The following is a 16006-nucleotide window of genomic DNA, read 5'->3' on the forward strand; positions in this document are numbered from 1 at the left end:
CTGAGCGAGGCTCTCCACTTTCTTTCACGCTGACATCTCTAGCTCCAAGCTTTAACTTCAACTCCTCATTGCCTCTCTGCAGACAATCTCTCTAGTACAGCCAAAACCGTTTCTACAGTCACAAACCAACAAAAACTGTCGGATCGTGTCTTTCACGACAATCACAATGGAGTCGTCGAGCGGTCCTCACCCCTCCTTCGCCAACAACGTTGTGCCATCTGCACCATACGTCCGTCGAGCACCCAGCCCGCCATTCATTCACATCCCACCGACAGGACATTGCGGAGTCTCCGCTGCACCCATCCTCCTCCCATCGTACGAACAGGTCGATTCGAGTCAGCTGACGGCCCACGATGTCAAGATCATCACACAAAACATGCAGCAGATGGCGACAGATCGCGCTGCAGATTGGTCCTACGAGCAGCGACGTGACGCCCAGAAGCTAGTGGACTTTTTGTACCTTGGTCCCAATAGCATCGCCAAGGATATCAAGTGGTTGCAGGAGGAGGGTATTACTATGATTGCTGTAGCGAGGGATGCGCGCATGGCGGGGGTGAAGCTCATGAGTGTTGAGAAGGCTGCCAAGACGCTCAACATTGAGGTCCAATACGTCGATCTGGAAGGCAACGATAAGCTGATCAGTTCGTTCCCCGACATTATTCGGCTGATCAACGACCATCTTCTATCCGTGTATCACAGCCAAGCCAAGGGTCGGAACAAGAACGGCGAACTCCTCGTTGATCCAAGCTCATTCCGCCGCGGCAAAGTTCTCATCACCTGCGAGACCGGCAACGACAGATCAGCCGCCATCGCCGCAGCCTACATCATGGCAGTCTTTGGAAAGGACATGATCACTGCAGTTCAATTCATCAGCATCCAACGATTTTGCTGCGCTTTCGACGAGGACATCAAGCGAAAGCTGCAGTGCTGGGAGGACATTTTACGGGCGCGCTCGCAAGTCGCTATGGAGCAAGCTGTACTCCCCAATGCCACACATACGAAGCGACACATTGACGATTTGATGGACACGAGTGAGGATCCTAACGACAAGGGGGAGTTTGCGCTGGATCATGATCGGTTCAATGGACGAGGATCGTTTGCGCCTTTCGTGGATATGTAGAGATCACGGGTTGATTGACTCGAGATAGAGTAAAGAGGCATGGCGTTTTGGACTGGTTTAGATACCCTGTATAATTATTGGCAATGACAGCTTTTTATAGCTGATGCATCTTACGGCAATGGGATTGTTTGTTTTGTATTCGCTGTTTCTCAGGTCTCAAAGATGTCGAGGGGTCTTCGGCTGTATTGCTTATAGAGCTAGACTTTAATCTCATACTATTGTCTCGAACTGTGCCTTATTCCGCTTCAAATAGGTTGCTAAAGGATGAAAGAAGATCGAACCAAGGAGTTCCGGGTCTAGTCTTTGCAGCATTACTTGTGACAAACAGAACATACAGGATGTCGAGGCCAATGAAGCTTAGTGAAGTCATAATCAGAAGTGAATTGTGTATTCCTCGTATCTCTTTCACCAATGCCTGAAAGCCGAGAGTGTCCGGGGCTTGACTTTACCTCTGCCTAACCAAGACTCTTTGTTATAATAAATAAAGCAGCAATATCACTTCTTCTTTGAAAGATGAAAGAACTTGTTATCTCGAGTCGCTTACTAACATATTATGAGCTGATTACTTGCACTGTTAAATCTGTGACTGACAGCTGTAGACACCTGGCAGTGAACAGACAACTCGACCCTGATGGGGCAACTAGTTCTTGAATCATCGCAGTTCGTAAACAAACAGGTGTGAATTACAGATTGGCACAGGAGTGTCAGTTGTCTGTCTTGGTTGTCTTTTCGGTCCCCTGATTGTCTACCATCTTCGCGTCCTTCATTCACACACTTCAACTCAACACTTTCTCATCCTCTTCTCACTCATTCTTGATACACACTTTGCTTTCATCACTTACACCAAGAGCTACAGAAACGGTACTTGGATCTCAGAGTTTTTTTTATCTTCACCTTGAATACTGAGTTGCTTTCGACCTGACCCTGATCTCACGACGCGTCCTCAATACTCAACCTCGACACCACTACCATGGAGCATCTCAACAACACCACACCTCAGCCCCAAGAAAGACAATAGGATGATCTCTCCTGGGGAGTGAAGTGGATTATTCTCCGTGTCTTCAGCAACAACAACCGCTTCGCAAAAGTCACCAGTCTCATCTTGCATCTCAGTAACCAACAGGTCAAGGACTTCATGGAGATTTACCTCCGCGAATATTGCATGTGGCGGGCCTGGCAAGAGTGCATTGAGAAGATACCTAACGATAAACTTCTTGCACATGCTCTTGAGAAGAGACAAACTGTCGCAGAGCTCCTACGTGAACATCGTCCTCCTCTCTGCACTGACAATGTTCCAGACCAAGACAAACAAAAAGGCATCGAGTTTCTGCAGGGATTGAAGACCTCTGGTGTAGTTGAGGAGTTCTTGCAGTATACAGAGAATGGCCTGCTTGACTTTCTTCGACTGGATATCGAGTGGGAGTTCCTCCAGGATGCTATCGACAAACAACAGATGCTGGGTTCGTTAGAGCTTGGTTGGCTTGACCCAGAGAAAGTCGAGCTACTCGTGGCTCAGATTTCCGCTCCTGAGCCACCTACCGGTCCATTCCTGCATCCTGAGCTGGGAGATCCTTTCTTGGGCACTGTCAAGAGAAGACTTACACCTCCACCGGCAGATGCCCCAGACGAAGACGTTCCGATGACAAATGATGGCTACGATACGGATGCGACACATGATGCAACTGAAGATAAAAGTGAAGACAACAAGCCGCGCGACAAAGGAAAACAACCCGCAGGCCCTGAACAACAAGACGAGCAAGCTACCAAAGATGCTCGACCCGCCCCCCTGACGTCCCTCATCCCAGGACCGCTGGGTGAAGTACCTCTTCCATATCAACGAAGCATCTTACAAATGGCCTCTCAGAGATATTACCACCAAGCCTACACCAATGTGCTTGGAAGAGCAGTGTCTACTCTTGTAGAGGAAGAGAGACCACCGCACGCGCAAGCCTCAGCGTATTGTCCTTCAGGGTTTCACTTCCTTACAAAGCAAAAGCAGGTTCGTGGTATTATCGGTCCTGAGGGTCAAGGAGTGGGAAGGCGATCTATGCATCGAGGTGATGCTGAGCGTGGAGAGGGGTCTGCGAGACAGGAGGCGAGAGGGAATGCTTCATCGTCGGCTGGAAGGGCGTCTGGTGCGCCTCGACTTTCTCGACGGGGCGTGGAGGCTCAGACAGTTTTGACATCTCATTTTGAGGATGCATTTCTGACTGACCCAAGGCACGACTACGTCATGAATCAGTGTCAGAAGCCAGTCTATTTGGAGCAAGTCCCGCAGACGGAGCATGATATGGAACATGAACAACAATATCCAACCTTCACACCCGCCTCTGAAGAAGCACCTTTGCCATTCACCCAAGCAAGTGGTTCAACACTTGAACCCAATCAATACTCTGCACCTACAATCCTGGGCCACAAAGCCCCTATCGACAACTCCACACCATCTGAACAACTTCGCCAGATGCTCGACGCGAACTGGTCCGGCTTTCTCAAAAAGAAGGGAAGTAAACCAACAGCGAACTCTGTTACCAGACAGACAAGAGCATCTCAAGACATCGAGAGCGACGCAGAAGCTGATCCCATGACCATGCCGATCGACCTCCCGGAGCCCGAGGAAGATGGCGATTACAATCCGAAGACGAAAATGCCCAAGAAAGCTGGACGAGGAAGACCGAGAAAGGCTAGTCTCAAGAAGAGGGAAAGCGAAGGAGGGATGTAGTTGGAGGTACTGGGGATTAGTAGTTATGAGGTGTTGCTTAGACTGGAGGCGGTGGTGCACAGGAGCTAATTAGGATATGTGGGAGTTGGATCATGTACTTTGGCATTCGACAATGAATTGGTCTATCAGCTTTTATTCAGAGGGAAACGTCACTTGGTGATTAGATAGCTTTGTGCGAGAATGCAATGAATTGGTTATCTATGTAAATGTTGTGTAACAAAACTCCGGATCTTAAAACAGCTTGTAAATCTAAACTTATCAAACATCCTCCTAAGCTTACAAAACAGCCTCCTAAACTTATCTCAACCTTCCTAAACCTTTTTGCAACTTAGGATTTAGATCCTAAGCTTTTTCGAAACTCCTCTTAGTTTCTCAAAACCAATTGTACCCGATTTGATACTGTTGGCACTGGTACTGCGGCATCGCAAAAGAATACTGTGCCGCTGGGAGGGATTGGCCGAAGAGCCCCTGATCCATAGATTGAGTGGGGACCTGGGGACGGGGTTGGTAAAAGGGAGCAGCCTGAGTATAAAGACTCGGGGCTGGAGTCTGGAATAGATTCTGGCCGTAAAGTTGGCCATCATCTCCGTGAAATGGAGCTTGAGGCATGAAAGCAGAGGTGCTTTGCTCGGTCCCCAGGGCAGCAGCCATCTCAGCAACCATCTCAGCCGCAGCCTTCTCAGCAGCCTCCCTAACATCCCTCTCGCGCGCCTTCTGTAACGCCTCCTGAAGCGCCACTTTGTCTCGTTGTTGAGCCTCCTTGTGGGCAGAAAGCCGCTTTGGTGGTTTGGCGACACGCTTGGGGCTCCGCTTTGGCTTCCCTTTGGCGGCAGCCCGGGACTTCTTGGGCCGGGATGCCTCGTTGAGCTCAGGAGTGACACACTTGAGGGCATCATTCGAGGCCACGTCGGCATCAAAAGCGAATTGAGGATCCGGGTTATGGGGCTTTGTGCCCTCAGTAACAACAGGAGAGGGCCCAATGTCAGAGGCAGGGCCAGTCACTTGCCCTTCTTTGCCCATGGGTAGTTGATCCTGAGGAACCAAGTTACTTTCCTCAGGGATGGCTGGTTCCAGCACCTCCGAAGGAACAGGAACGGGAAAAGCCAGGGTCATGTTGACACTGACATTGGGGGAGGGGGGAGGGGATGGAGGTGAACCCCAAAGAGTTTCATCCTCGGGACTCTCACCCGACGAGTCAGGATTTTGCTCAGTTTGCTTAGCCAGATCAAGAATCTCCCGAAGAGGCTCGAACGCATTCCACCAGTGCTCATTTTCCATCTCAAGATCGATGGCTGAAGAAGGTGTAAGTGTAGGTGGAGGTGTCGTCATCTGGCTAAATTGAAACAAGGAATGACAATTGGGTATAAGTAGGAAAAAGAAAAAAGGTTAAAAGTGTCTTGGTCGTCAGGTAATACTAAGTAGAAGTTGTTCAAGTTGCAATACAATTGTCAGTATCGAAGTGATGTCTGAAAGAGTAGAGATGAACTTGAAGATATTAAGGGGAAGAATAAGAGACTATCGAGAAGGGGGACACAGGGATATTTATAGGCAGAATTGAAGACTGTCTGAGAACAATGCCCTATATTCATTCAGTTGTAGCCCTGTGATAGTGTTTTATGATTTCACGCTTGAGTCTATTGATTTGAGTCATTGATGATAGAAATGGAAGGACATGGATGGCAAAAACCTACGATATCACTGCATTGTTCCAATAACATCAAGAAATTATTTCACGCAGAACTCTCTTTCTTTTGCCGCTTAGGTGAAGAGTAAACAGCACAGACAATGGAGTCAGCTCCCCCAGGCTATGGTCCCAAGAATCATCATCTATTCGTTCACGGTGAAGCTTCTTGGGTTGAGTCACTGATAGAAGTATCGAGAGGCTATGGGAGGCGAATCCAAGTATATCATAGTTTTGTTCCAATGATCACAAGACATTAATTCACGCAAAACCCTTGCGCTGAGCCGCAAGAACGAATGAAGCCGACAGGGCGAAATAAAGTACGAGGAGGAGGCAATCGATGACCATCATCTATTCGTTCACAGTGAAGTCTCTTTGGTTGAGTCACTGATAGAAGCTCCGAGAGGTTAAGGTAGGCGAAGCCGAATATGTCACGATGTTTTTTCTAATGATAATAAGACACCCTGCGCCCTTGCCCTGAGCCATAACAGTGAATGGAACAGAGAAGGGAGACTACGTGAGTGAGTTTTTTGATAGTGGGATATTACTCTACGCTAAACTCTCTTACCTCGAGCAAATGGAGGAAATGAGTCGACACGGGGGGCAAAGAGTCTATCGTATGAGCCTCATGCACCAGTAATGGTAGGCTTTAATTCGCCCTGAATATCGCAGTGGGTGCCCTCCCAACATGATTTCAATTTGATAAAAGCTTGACATTAATACAAAAAGGAGATCTACAGAAATCTACCATCATAAGGAAGCATACCACAGTCTTGTAGGAATGAATGGAAAGCAGAATACATCGTCAGAAATTGATTTAACAGGTTATGAAGTGAGGCACTACGAGGTGTGGTTGAGCTGCAGACTTGATGTTGATAGTTCTAACCAATAACATTCAAAACATTCTGAAGGAGTGATGTTCTTAGAGCCTCACTACTTTAAAATGTTGGTGAAGCTTAATACTGGGGCAACGAATCAGGGCTGTTTATTTGGTTCTTATATGCTATAAAGTTCCCTGCGTGAATTTTCCGACTTGCTAAACTTTTGAACAGCTGAACTTTCGTTAAAGCAGACTCTATGTGCTCCGCCTCAACTACATAGATACACCCCGAGAGTAGATATCGACCCGAGCAAGCATATGACCCCCCGTAAGGCCAGTATAAGAATGCACGGTGACAGGCAACTTTGATAATTGTATGGGATGACATTTCCTGCTTTAGAATTGAAAGTAATTTTGGTGCGAGCACATGGACCATGAGAGGGTTTCTACGGGCTTCTTTGACGTCATAGATTCTCAGTGAAGAATTGCATGCCCAACATATGCGATTTCAACCTTAACCTTGGCCAAAGAGGCCTCAGGCATGAGCAGTCACCCTGCCTGGAGAAGGCGAACGGTAGAGACCAAAGAACACACTCAGATGAGGGCTTTGCAGACACTTAAAAAAATGGTGTGTAAATATTGAGCGAAGCTGAGATGATTTGAATTGAGATATGGGGAGAGCCTCTCAGGGGTTCTCCTATTATACTTGTCGTGGATATGCGTCCCAACGAGAACCGTGTGTGAGGATCTGCAAATGTGGCTCCCTCCCAATGGGACATGCAGGTACCAAACCTTACTAGAACTGCTATTCGATATCTGCATAAAATTGTATAGAAGCATCGCGAGGTGCGTGTGCTCGAATGGTTTGATACTGCGAAACAGTGTCTGTGTGTACCTTGCTTCTGTTTGCCTAGTGTTTGCTCCATGATTGTGGCTAGTTAAAGAATAAAGAAAATAGAAACAGCGTGATACTTGATGGAGATTGTAGCGGACTCTTGCTGTTACACTAATGCAAGCATCCGCGCAAACAACCTCCCTCAGTAGCCTTCACCTCAAGGCACCTTCCACCTCCGACAATCCTTTTCCTGTCTCTCTGGTATTCACTCGTCAGAAATATCAGTACAGGGCTTATTCCTCTCTTCCTTTGATCGCTCTCTCAATGCAAATGTATCTTCATCCTGAGCAGTAACTAATCCACGCTTCAGCATGTCGGATCACGAGTACATCGACACTGATGACGAAGACGATCGATATCGCCTCATCGTGAACCCGTCGAAGCCTCGAAATATCACGGAAAAGAAGCTCCGAGACCAAGCTGCTCTACAAGCGCACATAGAAAAGACACAGAGAGATGCCGCAAGGAGTGCCGCTCCTTTCAGCGATCCTAGTAAACAGTCCCTCGCCCAGCTCATGAACCAGAACGAGAGCCACAAGATCATCGCCTCGCCTCTAGAATACCAGATTGAACTGTTCGAGCGCGCTAAAGAGAGAAACCTCCTTGTGGTGTTGCCTACAGGTATGTTTCGCTACCAATCTGGAGGCTCGCTAATAGTGTAGGTACTGGCAAAACACTCATCTCCGCCTTGCTGCTACGACATCACCTCGAACAAGAGCTGGAAGCTCGAGCCATCGGAAAGCCCAAGAAAGTCGCCTTTTTCCTAGTAGAAAAGGTCGCCCTCTGTGTTCAGCAACATGCAGTCCTCAGCTGCAACCTCGGGGCCCACCCTGTCACCAAGTTCGTAGGCCATATGAAAGGCATGACGAAGACCAAAGAATACTGGGATGAGAAGTTTGGCGAAAACATGGTTGTGGTCTGCACTGCTCAGATCCTCCTCGACTGCCTCACTTGCGGCTTCATCACCATGTCCCGGATAAATCTTCTCATATTCGACGAAGCACACCACACAAAGAAGAAGCACCCGTACGCTCGAATTATGGATGGGTATTATTGCAAACACGAAGGCGAAAAACCTCGCATACTGGGAATGACTGCTTCGCCTGTGGACGCGCGCACCAAGGACGTGAGAGACACTGCCCTGGAGCTTGAGAGGTCTCTTGACAGCCAGATTGCAACGATTTCGGATGAGGTGCTGATGGAAACCATGCACCGAAAGAAGCAAACCGAAGAAACTGTCAACTACAGCAGGCCTGAAGCTCCCGATGATACAAAGACGCATCTATGGGAGCAGATCTTTGCCCTAGTTTCTCGCAACGAACAGTTCAAGTTGTCGCTCGAATTCACAAAAGAGGCCTCGTCAGTCCTCGGTACTTGGTGTGCGGACCGATATTGGGAGCTCGCAATGACAGATCTCGAGACTGAACGGCTCGCAGCCAGAACTAGTCGGGAATTTGTTGGAGACATTGCAGTAACAAGAGCAGATCTAGCAACAGAGGCCGTCCGGCGTGTCCAGGACATTGTTCAGGCTCACAAGTTCGGTGCAATCGACCCAAAGGCCGAAGGGCTCTCGGCCAAGGTGAAAAGTCTCCATGAGATCTTGTCGCACGCTTTCACAATGGATGGCACCAAGCGTTGCATTGTTTTTGTCGAGAAGCGATACACAGCCCGTTTACTTTCGGATCTCTATAGCCAACCTTCCATGAGGATCCTAGGAATGTCTGCTTCATATATGGTGAGTAGTAGCCTTTCGGGTTGACTTTGTTAATAAATTGCAGGTTGGCTGTCAATCAACCAATTCGAGCTTCGGCACCATGTCGTTTCGAGAACAAGTCCTGGCTCTCCACGAATTCAAGCGCGGCAATACCAACTGCCTTTTCACAACACCCGTTGCAGAAGAGGGCATCGATGTTCCAGATTGCGACCTTGTTATTCGTTTCGATCTCTACAACTCCGTCATACAATATTTGCAATCCAAAGGACGCGCTCGACAAGCACGCTCTCGATATATCACCATGATGGAGGAGGGAAATTTGACACATATTCGAAGTGCGAAACAAGCATTGAGAGATTCACAAGCTCTGGAGAAGTTCTGTCTCTCTCTTTCTGCTGACCGAAAACTTCATGATGATTTGATAGACGAGGACATGGAGATGATGGTTGAGCGCATGCAGCATCAAGTGTACAAGATACCTTCGACGGGCGCACGCCTTACGTTTCCCGCCAGCCTTGAAATCCTGGCCAGATTTGTTTCTCACTTGTCAACTGACAGCTACGCCAAAGTTGAATACCAAGTACAGAAGGTAGGCGATCGATATCTAGCTGACGTGGTCATGCCATTACAGTCCCCGGTCAACTTTGTGAAGGGTACCCAACAGCGTAGCAAATTGCTGGCCAAGTGTTCTGCAGCATTTGAAGCCTGCAAGATACTGATCAGAGACAAACATGTTGACGGCAATCTTCAGCCGACATTCAAGAAAAAGGTTCACGCTATGCGGAACGCACGGCTAGCTGTGAGTTCACACAAGAAGGCTGACTACGACATGCGATTGCGGCCAGAGATTTGGGCTGAACGAGGGGAGTGGACTGAAAGTTTTGCGACTACAATCACCATCAAAGACGGGGACGCCCTTAGGAAGGCAATAGCCGGAGAGTCGTTGATACTTCTCTCGCGCAAGCCGATCCCGAAACTGCCAGGTGTTCCTCTATTCTTTGGCAATGGAAATTCCTCTATCGCTGAATTGACGCCTAATCAGGATGCTCTTCAACTCAGTCCTGAAGAAGCTGACGGATTGACCAAATTCACTCATCGGGTATTCGCCGATGTGTTCAGCAAAGAATACGATACCACGTCCGACCAATATCCATACCTCCTCGCACCTTATGCCGACAGTCCCCAATCAGACACTGGATCACATATTGATTGGGATGTTGTCAATCTTGTGAGCAAGAAAGAGGTGCTCGAATGGGAGAATGCGCCAGAAGACTTCTTCGTCAACAAGCTTGTGACTGATCCATATGATGGAGGACGCAAGCTTGTCATCAAAGGTATCGACAAAACGAAGAAGCCATCCGACCCAACACCCGAAGGAGTCCCCGAATCAAGAAGCAGAGCTTATAGGTCTGTGGAACCGACAATCATGCAATACAGTAACAGTCTGTATTATAAATCTCGCCAAAGGGTGAAGTGGCGAGATGATCAGCCTGTGGTCAAGGCAGAGCTTCTTTCCTTGAGACGAAACCTTCTGGATGAGTTTGAAGTTGACGAGAAGGTCAACATGGAGTGTTTCATCATTCTGGAGCCTCTCCATGTGTCCCCTGTAAGTTGAATCCCAGCCTTGATGCTTGTCTAATTTTCCCAGCTACCTATCGATGTGGTCTCTATGGCCATGGCATTTCCAGCAATCATCCACCGAATAGATTCCGTCCTGATTGTGTTGGATGCATGCAATCTCCTTGACCTTGAAATTCCACCAGAACTCGCACTGGAGGCCATGACCAAAGATAGCGACAACTCTGGGGAGCATGACACAGAACAGATCAATTTCCAAACAGGCATGGGCGACAACTATGAACGGCTAGAGTTCCTCGGCGACTGTTTTCTCAAGATGGCCACCACGATCTCAATCTACACACTGATGCCTGACGGAAATGAGTGCAAATACCACGTTGAGCGCATGCTTCTCATTTGCAACCAAAACCTCTTCAATCATGCGGTTGATCGCAAACTCCAAGAGTTCGTCCGATCCAAGGCTTTTGACAGACGAACATGGTACCCCGATCTTCCACTCAGGAAAGGAAAGGCACCGAAAACTTCGATGAAGCATAATCTGGCCGACAAGACGATTGCAGACGTATGTGAAGCTCTCATTGGGGCAGCATACCTCACAAGCAAGGCCAGCAACATGGATCTGGCTGTCAAAGCCGTGACACGAATGACCAAGTCAAAGAACCACAGGATGAAGGCTTTCAAAGATTACTATAAAGCCTACAAGGTGCCTGAGTGGCAGGAAGGTAATGCGTCCGCCTCTCAACGCAGCCTTGTGCAAAAGGTGGCACAAGCTACAGGATATCGCTTCAAGTCTGCACAGCTTGTCCAGAGTGCATTCAAACATCCTTCGTGGCCATATGAGTCTGTCCCAGATTATCAGCGCCTCGAATTTCTGGGCGATTCACTTCTCGACATGGCCATCGTCGATTATCTCTATCAAAACTTCCCCAGAGCAGACCCTCAGTGGCTGACGGAACACAAGATGGCCATGGTATCGAATCAGTTCCTTGGATGCCTCTGCGTTAAGCTTGGTCTGCACCAACACCTACTCTCCAGCACATCGAGTCTTCTCAGCCAAATCCGCGATTATGTCGTCGAACTCGAAGTTGCTGAAGAAAATGCTCGCAAGGAAGCGAAAGAAGATGGGACTCCCATGCGCAAGGACTTCTGGCTGAAGGTGGACTCGGCACCCAAGGTTTACGCCGATGTGATTGAAGCTCTTGTTGGAGCCATGTTTGTCGATACCAAGTACAAATTTTCGGTCGTCGAGAATTTCTTCACCAAGTTCATCCAGCCATATTTCCAAGACATGAGATTATACGACACTTTTGCGAACAAACACCCAGTCACTTTTCTCTCCAAGAAGATGCATCAGGAATTTGGTTGCACAAACTGGCGCATCAGCGCAGAGGCTGTACCATGCAGTGCAGATCAAGGCATAGCGGCGCTGAAAGATACCGAAATGTGCGCTGTTTTCATGGTGCATCAAAAGGTTATCGTGGATGACACATCTGAGAGTGGGAGGTATTCTAAGCAGCGTGCCGCGACGAAAGCGCTCGAGATACTTGATTCGTTTGGTGAGGATGTTGAGGCGGCGAAGAGGTTTTTGGGGTGTGATTGTCAGCTTGGAGGAGGGGATGTTGAGGTTGATCATGGAACAGCTGTTTGAGCTGAAGTCGGCACTAGAATTGGAGGGCATGTGTTTCAGAGACATAAAGCGCTTCATAGCGTTAGAAGCGTAGACAAAGATCATAGAGCAATTAAAATGTTGCGTTGATGTGTTCTTGGTGCCCTGAGTGCATCGCTGAGAGCCTTGATTGAGCTAGCTTCTCCTCCGACCAAGGCTCCAGACATGATAAAATATCTCATATCCAAAGTATCATAAGAATTAATCCATTTCGACTTGTATATAATCCCATTCGTAACTATTTGGCCCTCTCAGGTACAATACTAGAGAGCCCCCGTCTATCAGGCATCACATACCCATCCCTCGCCTCAACACTCCCCCACAACTGCGGCGAATAATACACAAACGGTAAATCCTCAAACGCCAAACCCGAATTCCCCTTAATAAACTCCTCAAATCCCATGTCTTTCCGTCCCGCCAGTGCAATTTGGATCTGCTGTACCCAGAACATAGCCTGTGTCAAACCAGTCCATTTCGCAATCTCCAGCGCCGTTGACGAAGCTAGCGAAGCATCACCGCGTTTTGTGCTCGTAGCGGTAGATTTGGTCTTTTCTGTAAGACGGTTGAATAGGAAACGGATGAGGCTCGCGTGGCTGGCGACGTTGAGTTCGGACTCTGGGATGAGTTTTGCTTCGTCGACGAGGAGTGCTGCTAGAAAGTCTAGGTCATCAGGGGGTGGGAGGTCTGTATTCGTTGAGCGGTGGTTCATGGAGTTTATCATTTGTGAACGAGCGAGGTCTTTTCTTGCTTGTGACGGTAAACCGAAGATATTGGGGAGAGGTTTCTTGTCGGGGTTGACGAATGTCATTCGAGCGGCGATGCTCTCCCACGTTGATTGGGAGTAATGCTCCCTCCACTCATCACCCTTAATGTCGAACAGAGACTTAAACGCCTCGTAAGTGGTAAATTGGCTTTCGGACGATTCAACCTCCAAGGAGCGGGTATAGGCGTGAATGATCTGAATCCAGAAATACGCCTGTGTCTCAGAGTACGGAGGAACCGAAGAATCCGAAGCCCTCAAACGCATAGTCGAAGACTGCAGTGCTTCAAGAGCCTGTTTAACAACTCCTCCCCGTCTAAGCTTTGACGAAAGAGTCTTTTGAACCACCGAAAACGCAAATCGAGGCAGCCGATCAACATCGTTCACAGCTTTCTCTCGCAAAGGCGCAGAAGTGGCCTGCTTAATAGTGGGAAGAGGCTTAAAGTCAGGAAGACTATAGTGATCCCGAGCTAGCTGCGAGAACAATAGGTTCTTGGAGTAGTATGATCTCCAGAGGCCCGAGTTCATGAGATGTGGTGCTGAGAAGACGATGTCGGCGTAGTCTTCTCGAGAGGGGAATTTGTCGAGGTGTGCTTTTGCTTGGTATCCTATTGCAGCGACTTGTATTTGATGAAGCCAGAATATCGTCATCGTTCTAAATAGTCAGTCATCAGAAATAGGGAGTGGATGGGTGACACACTTGTGCGCTGTGTTGCGAAACCTCTCAGGATTTCCCTCCCGCAGCCGATTCAAATGCTTCATAAACTCATCAGCACACTCCAACAATCCCAATCCTTTACCGAAACAATCGTGCATGACGAAGAAACCCGCCCTGAGATGAGTGAAATGATCCCACCCCTCCAAAGTTCCATCTAGAAACGATTCCCAGAACGTCTTGGCATCAGCACTCTCAGCATTAGCCGTTCGAATCCTATTGCGAAGTTCCTCTTCACTCGGCCCTTTCTCCCTCTGTTCAATCTCAGCTTTCGTATCCTTACCTGCGTTCTTCGGTTTCAACGTCTTTCGTATCTCATCCATGACGTTATGAACCTGGCAACCCCATAGGGCACTTAGACCAGAATTATCCAGGATCTTTATATCGAGCTTATCAGCATATGGCTTGATCTCAGCTTCTATCTTAGCCTTTAGTTCTTTTACGACTTTTGGTCGTTCTTCTTCCGAGAGGAGGTCTTGTTTGTTGAAGATGATAAACATGTGCTTTGCCTCGTATTCAAGCATCATATTCATTCCCATGCGGAGATACTCAAGCGAGAACTCAACACGATCAGGATCTGCGTCGGTGCAGCTTTGAATGAATACTAGGAAGCGATCTTGGGCCATGTAGTGTCGTATGAGAGGACGAATGGCATCACAGCCTAGATTGTTAGCTGAGATCGTGGGCCACAGAGGATAGCTTACCTCCAACGTCCCAGAGGGTAACTTTCTCTCCATCAGGACAGTCTATAGTCTCGACATTGAAGCCAATTGTCGGAAGGGCCTGCACAGCTTCATTAAACTTGAGTCTGTATAGAAATGTTGTTTTACCGGATGCGTCATTGCCTAGAACGAGGCCGACATGTTCGCGGCCTCCGCCCAAGAGCCAACGAGCGATGCCTGGGACATTAGCATTGAAACGACCACTGCTTACAATAAAACTTACGCATGATTATTGAGGATTGAATTGAGTTGAGGATTAAGCAGAAACAGAAATAACAGGCTCTTTTATATGTTATTCAAAGTCGCTGCCTTGAAGTGGGGAGCTGAGATTAGACGTGGCTTCAAGAATCTGCCTTGCTCTTCAGCTTCTCAAAATAACTACGCTAAGCGTCCACTCCAGCCCCTCAGATTCTAGTTCGACAACGAGGTAATGCTTTACAGTCTTCGTGAGAAGATTGAACTATACTATTCATTTCCATGCAAATCTAGTCCACCATGCTCCAGCCTTGGGTATCAATCCTAATCCATAGACCCAGCAAGCGCAACAGCACTAAACCTCAAATCCTTACCCTCCCTCTCCAAAAACTTCAACGCCCCCAGCGCCAGGCCCTTTGGACTCAGCACATCCTCGTTATCCTCCAGATCGCCTCGTCGAATAGGTCCTTTTCGCCGTCCGTCGAGTTCCCACAATCCACCGTCTGTGCCCTTGGCGAAGCATACATAGTGTAGCTCCACGTCGTCTTCTGCAGCGGGCGCGGGTGTGTCGCCTTGTGTAGCAGCTTCTTTATGCGCAGTCGCGAGATCAGGTGTCGTTTCGAGAACTTTTGCGCGGCCGTGGGGACCAAGAGGGATACTCTTCTTGATCAATACATCAAGCGTAGAATCCTCCTCTACCAGACGTTAGCCTCATTCTTTTCCCCCAGCAAATAAACATACCGATGAAATTTCGAGCATTTCCATTGCTGACAGCATGCAACAAGCCCATCAACCCACAGGCATTCCTGATTGTCTGCGGCCACCAGAGCACAGGCTCCGTATCCCCCTTGCCCTTGTACTCATCGGCTAGACTATCCTCGGCCATGCGGTGACTCTCGTACACAGCGCTAACAGGGAACACGAGCAGCAGAGCGAGCGCGGGGCGGGGTATAAAGGCGAGCAGGTCTGGATCGGTGAGGGAGTAGACGTCGTGCATTGCGAGAGCGTTTGAGACGCCGAGTTTGTGGATGAGGGTTGTCATTAGCTCGGGGTTGGCTTCGAGAGGGATGAAGGCCGGGCGGGAGTCGGAGGGGTTGGGGTCTGTTGTTGAAGACATTTTGACGGTTGCTGGCGTATCTTGCGAGGTTGTAATGGTGCTGAGATGTGTTGGTGATTGTTAAGCTGCTGATGACGGAGGGAAGAAATGCCCCACGTTAAGTTGGCGGGGTGGCTTTACTGATGACGTCGCCTAAACACCTCACTAGCCTTACGGCCTGTATGGCATCCTCGGCATACCAACGTTTTTGGTCAGCACTGTAACGATTGCGCTATTGTTTGGGTTATGCATAAAGCCCCCATATAAAAAGTTTCAGAATTAATAAAAGAAGCAACTTCTATGAAAACAACTCTCAGCTATAATA

General features: G+C 48.4%; 6 protein-coding genes across 6 annotated transcripts; 3 read left to right on the forward strand and 3 right to left on the reverse strand.

The window, feature by feature from the left end:
* The first annotated feature begins 31 nt into the window (after positions 1–31).
* On the forward strand, positions 32–1348 carry FOBCDRAFT_228915 (protein-tyrosine phosphatase-like protein). Its single transcript, XM_031188972.3, has one exon. The coding sequence runs from the start codon at positions 167–169 to the stop codon at positions 1118–1120; it is 954 nt and encodes a 317-aa protein (XP_031036237.2). The 5' UTR covers positions 32–166; the 3' UTR covers positions 1121–1348.
* Positions 1349–2255: 907 nt separating this feature from the next.
* Positions 2256–3839, forward strand: FOBCDRAFT_242445 (uncharacterized protein; the record flags this gene model as incomplete). The annotated part of the gene is made up of 2 exons (XM_059610489.1): positions 2256–2379; positions 2437–3839. 2 exons carry the CDS (start codon positions 2256–2258, stop codon positions 3837–3839), a joined length of 1527 nt encoding a protein of 508 aa, XP_059465583.1.
* Positions 3840–4211: 372 nt separating this feature from the next.
* FOBCDRAFT_204965 (uncharacterized protein) lies at positions 4212–5168 on the reverse strand (the record flags this gene model as incomplete). Its single annotated transcript, XM_031188970.2, has 1 exon — positions 4212–5168. The coding sequence occupies one exon, from the start codon at positions 5166–5168 to the stop codon at positions 4212–4214; it is 957 nt and encodes a 318-aa protein (XP_031036235.2).
* Positions 5169–7546: 2378 nt separating this feature from the next.
* FOBCDRAFT_263018 (uncharacterized protein) lies at positions 7547–12283 on the forward strand (the record flags this gene model as incomplete). Its single annotated transcript, XM_054706450.2, has 4 exons — positions 7547–7856; positions 7898–8970; positions 9014–10555; positions 10598–12283. 4 exons carry the CDS (start codon positions 7547–7549, stop codon positions 12173–12175), a joined length of 4503 nt encoding a protein of 1500 aa, XP_054562425.1. The 3' UTR covers positions 12176–12283.
* A 111-nt stretch (positions 12284–12394) lies between these two features.
* On the reverse strand, positions 12395–14624 carry FOBCDRAFT_187314 (ADP-ribosylation factor family-domain-containing protein; the record flags this gene model as incomplete). Its single annotated transcript, XM_059608655.1, has 5 exons — positions 14614–14624; positions 14373–14567; positions 13654–14329; positions 12490–13608; positions 12395–12431 (listed from the first exon to the last, which is right to left on the reverse strand). Exons 1-5 carry the CDS (start codon positions 14615–14617, stop codon positions 12395–12397), a joined length of 2031 nt encoding a protein of 676 aa, XP_059467743.1. The 5' UTR covers positions 14618–14624.
* Positions 14625–14668: 44 nt separating this feature from the next.
* Positions 14669–15842, reverse strand: FOBCDRAFT_228919 (uncharacterized protein). The gene is made up of 2 exons (XM_059609794.1): positions 15327–15842; positions 14669–15280 (listed from the first exon to the last, which is right to left on the reverse strand). The coding sequence occupies exons 1-2, from the start codon at positions 15700–15702 to the stop codon at positions 14910–14912; spliced, it is 747 nt and encodes a 248-aa protein (XP_059467744.1). The 5' UTR covers positions 15703–15842; the 3' UTR covers positions 14669–14909.
* Positions 15843–16006: the final 164 nt, after the last annotated feature.

Source organism: Fusarium oxysporum, chromosome VIII (genome assembly GCF_013085055.1).
Source record: "Fusarium oxysporum Fo47 chromosome VIII, complete sequence".
Lineage (NCBI taxonomy): Eukaryota > Fungi > Ascomycota > Sordariomycetes > Hypocreales > Nectriaceae > Fusarium > Fusarium oxysporum.

Bases quoted from the DNA above. Each gene is read 5' to 3' on its own strand.
- FOBCDRAFT_228919 (XM_059609794.1), bottom strand. From the start codon at position 15,702: ATGTCTTCAACAACAGACCCCAACCCCTCCGACTCCCGCCCGGCCTTC. The intron at 15,281-15,326 runs GTATGTTTATTT...AACGTCTGGTAG, and splicing joins AAATGCTCGAAATTTCATCG to AGGAGGATTCTACGCTTGAT.
- FOBCDRAFT_228915 (XM_031188972.3), top strand. From the start codon at position 167: ATGGAGTCGTCGAGCGGTCCTCACCCCTCCTTCGCCAACAACGTTGTG.